The sequence below is a fragment of the Echinococcus granulosus genome (genome assembly GCF_000524195.1).
Source record: "Echinococcus granulosus chromosome Unknown EG_S00033, whole genome shotgun sequence".
Taxonomy (NCBI): domain Eukaryota; kingdom Metazoa; phylum Platyhelminthes; class Cestoda; order Cyclophyllidea; family Taeniidae; genus Echinococcus; species Echinococcus granulosus.
In genome coordinates, this window is record NW_020170413.1 from 81666 (window position 1) to 85317 (window position 3652).

Here is a 3652-nt window from a genome sequence, read left to right on the forward strand (position 1 = left end):
CAGCCTTTTCTTATTTGCTGCTAAGTCGTGGTAAATTGAAATTACTGTCACTGAGCAGAACCATTTACTTTATAGCTCCACTTGGTCTTTACCTTATTTCACTCACTTTGCTGATTTTCGTAATGCTTTGAAATGATGCCCAGTGATGATTAGATTATGGGCACATGCACAAAAATATGCAAACATCTGGGATTTAGATACTGGAATACTCATTATTAGTGATTGACTAATCTACCACACCGCAAATCTACCCATAGCCGCACACTATTTGTGATCTTAGCCGTAAATAGCACATGGCCTCGATGATATTACATTGTGTTTTGAGCACTAGCATAATGCGCCTTCTCACAATGTCAAAGGAAATTAAGAGTTAACTGCACTTGAGATGTGGGAAGGGGTTTGCAGAAGAAATGCGGTGCAGTCTGGAGGCCCATTCACAAGGCTTCGCCACCGTGCTAAGGTCTGACCATAAATACCGTGTTTTCTTGTCCATCAAATGCCATTGTCTACTTCAGCTGTGAGTAGGCTCACCACCGTCACTTCTACCTACTTCCAAGTTGGTGATGACAGTGACACCCATCAATCTGGACGACGATTTTAGCATGCCTAAGCCATTCACTTACAGTCACGCCTATTATTGCACGGATAGGATTTGCTCACTTACGCACTCTCCAATTTAAATTTTTATCAATTTGTGGCTAAATAAACACTGAATTAGTAAATGGGCTACAGATATCAGTCACTAAGTGGAATCGCATAAGACACTTCCCCATGAGGGTGACTGGAGTACACAAAACAGCATCGCCTAGGGTATAAGTGACTTACTTCTTCAAAATCCTTTGCACAAATGCATGACTGCAATGTCCAAGTTCATGTTGAGGGATCACAGTCATTAACTTTTAGCCTGAGTGAATTAACATTTTTAAGGTCAGCTATGTAAAGTTTTGTTACCCTCAGATGCCACTGCCATTATGCGTACCATCAATGTTGAAGGTTGTCGCAGCTACGTAAAACGGATTGCCTGGGGCTTCTTTTGCCTAGTTACGCCTGTATTCGTATTGTACTTTAGATGAGGTAGCACAGAGGACAGCAAGTGCAGAGGAGTCTCTCCTGGCATACTTTTTAAGTCGCGTCAACTCTACATTCCTTTATTTAGGTTGGTACATTAATGAATTTGTTAAGACCGGGGTCAAACTAATTGAAGTAACAGCACAACCGACTTCTGGTCACCCTTCTACTACGAAAAAGGCTGCAAATGTGACCACGGGACAACTCAAACTTGATGGACTAGAGCCCAACACTGTATACGAAGTGATTTTAAAAGCAACTGGTGACGGGACCCCGATTTTGCATTACACAAGTTACATGAAAACATGGCCGACTGGTAAGCCTATTGCGCTTTATCCATTGCATTTTGTAGCATGTGTTTAGCGACGTGTCAGTAGGATGGCTTAAAGTAGGGGGTATGCATACATAGGTAACGGACCTTCACAGCCGATATTGGGGTCACGGCGACTTAAGCAAATCTGTTTTGAAGATTGCGCTATTAAGGCCAAATCAAATTAGGACGAGTACTATCAATACATTCAAATTCCCCTCTGACAAATAACTCTTGATTGCTAACAGCTCCTTCTCCGATCCCTCCGCCCTAGGGAAGCGCAATATCAGACACAGTAATCGAACTTCTTTGGTTCAAACCAGAATTCTCGAACGGGATTCTCCAACCTTATAACTTGACTCATTTGGATGCGGCATCACAGGAAGTTGTTGCAAGTGTCCTTACCAAAAGCAACACGACGACCTCCGCCACTGTTGGAGATTTACATCCAGATACACTTTATCAATACCGCGTGGTAGCCAGTATGATTCAATCATTAGATCAGGATCCAGGAGAATGTACAAGATATTCTAACTCGTCGTCTCCCATAATCGCCATGCCTAGAGGTGAGTTAGAGTGGTTGTACTATACCTTTTCGCCAATGATGACATTAATTATTCAGGACTTACCTATGGAGTGATGAAGAGGATGATTCAATATGAATATGAGAATACCTTCTCCAAGTAGTCGAATAAAGTGCATTCAGACCCATATTGAGAAGAAAGTTTCCTTTTCCTTGTATACGTGCATGCATCGTTAGAGCACATTTGAATTTTTCCCTTTGGATTAGGAGTAAACATATTTGGAGTTGAACTTGACGCGCTTTTACATTGTACATGTTTAACCATTAAACGGTATCCCCGATTCAGTATGTGCGCATGCGTTGTAGAATACCATCAGCCAAGTTCTAATGAAAATGTCTTTTAGTTAAAGGATATTTAAAATGGAGTTGCAAGCTTACGCGGTTTCATCCCAACATACACACCCAAAATTTCTCACGACAATGCAGATGAGACTAAGGAATGGCACTTTTACTATGGGACTTCTCCTTCGTTCCCTTGTAAGTTCCTTGGGTAAAATGGCTCTTCAGTATGTGTGTGCGAATGCCTTATTCGCATTTAACACAAGTATCTTCTTCTTAGTCTATACAATCTATCCCAACTTCTAAATGCGTATTGCAGCATTGGCAGCATCATTGAACATTGCAAGCATCCGCTACTCTTCTCTCATACTCTTAGCATTTAAGGTAGGAAGTCAGACGATAGGAGCATGGCGGAGCTGAATGCTTCTTCTGCAGTGCAAGCTTAGGGCTTTGAAATAGATGGAGGATGAAAGCAGGTATGTGATTTGAGAGTGCGAACTGGAAATAGACTAGGTGAAGAAGAAAAGGGTGCATGACATTTGCCATGCAGGAGGCAGACATTATTTAAGAAGTAATGGCACTCCCATTTATTGCCATCAACTACCAAACAAATTTAGTCAACAGAATATTTCTTGCATAATTAGGCTTTAAATCGAATACAGCCAAAGACAAGGACTAAAAATAGGAAAGTGAATCACTATGCAAACAATAACTAGCTAATCTCAACTTTTCTCTTCCACCATGGTTCCAAAGAGGCCTTTCTTCTGCACAATGTTGTCAAATGGAACTGTGATGGCAAAAATCTGACTGATACGTGCATATGCGCTTTATTTTGCCCAATCAGGGCATTACAATTAGACGGCGATCACTACGCCTTCTATTGCTGAATTATAGGCAGGTAAAGTAGAATGGCTGAAAACACTCAGGTGGACCACTCTGCCATGGTGTTTGGCCATGGCCAATTATTTGATGGAACTTAATGTGTCCGGAGGGAAATGAAGTTGACAATGGGCACTTAAATATGGCGACTACATTATGATGAAATAAATGGACGAAATGAGCAACGGACTTTAACATCCACCTAGCATCATATGGCGACTCTTATTGTTTTACAATCACAGTCTTGAGATGTGTATATATTCATGCATGCACATTAATTTTAATTCTTAGGGGTGAGAAAAGAATGGGGTGGAGGATCTAGTGTTTTAATCAAAATTGAGATGAATGGTAACTTTTGATCAAATACAATGATCTTTTGCTTAGCATGGGAAAGCAAATGCTAATTCTACTATCAGGCGGACTTTTATATCTACTTGCATTTACCATTCACAAAATTCCAGTCACTCTATTACTAGCTGCCGTGGGATACAAAGTTGTGTTTAGGATTCACCCAAGTCTGCAGCGACTTAAGA

General features: G+C 40.9%; 1 protein-coding gene across 1 annotated transcript in view; it reads left to right on the forward strand. All coding sequences in view use genetic code 11, as the record gives it.

Moving 5' to 3' along the window:
- Window positions 1-496: 496 nt before the first annotated feature.
- Window positions 497-3652, forward strand: part of EGR_04899 (hypothetical protein) — a gene marked incomplete at both ends in the record, with an annotated part of 5194 nt that continues 2038 nt past the window's right edge. Inside the window, 4 exons of the mRNA XM_024494148.1 lie at window positions 497-521; window positions 1157-1384; window positions 2169-2232; window positions 2312-2438. Of these exons, the coding sequence (XP_024351385.1) occupies window positions 497-521; window positions 1157-1384; window positions 2169-2232; window positions 2312-2438 (444 nt within the window). The remainder of the gene's footprint in view (window positions 522-1156; window positions 1385-2168; window positions 2233-2311; window positions 2439-3652) is intronic.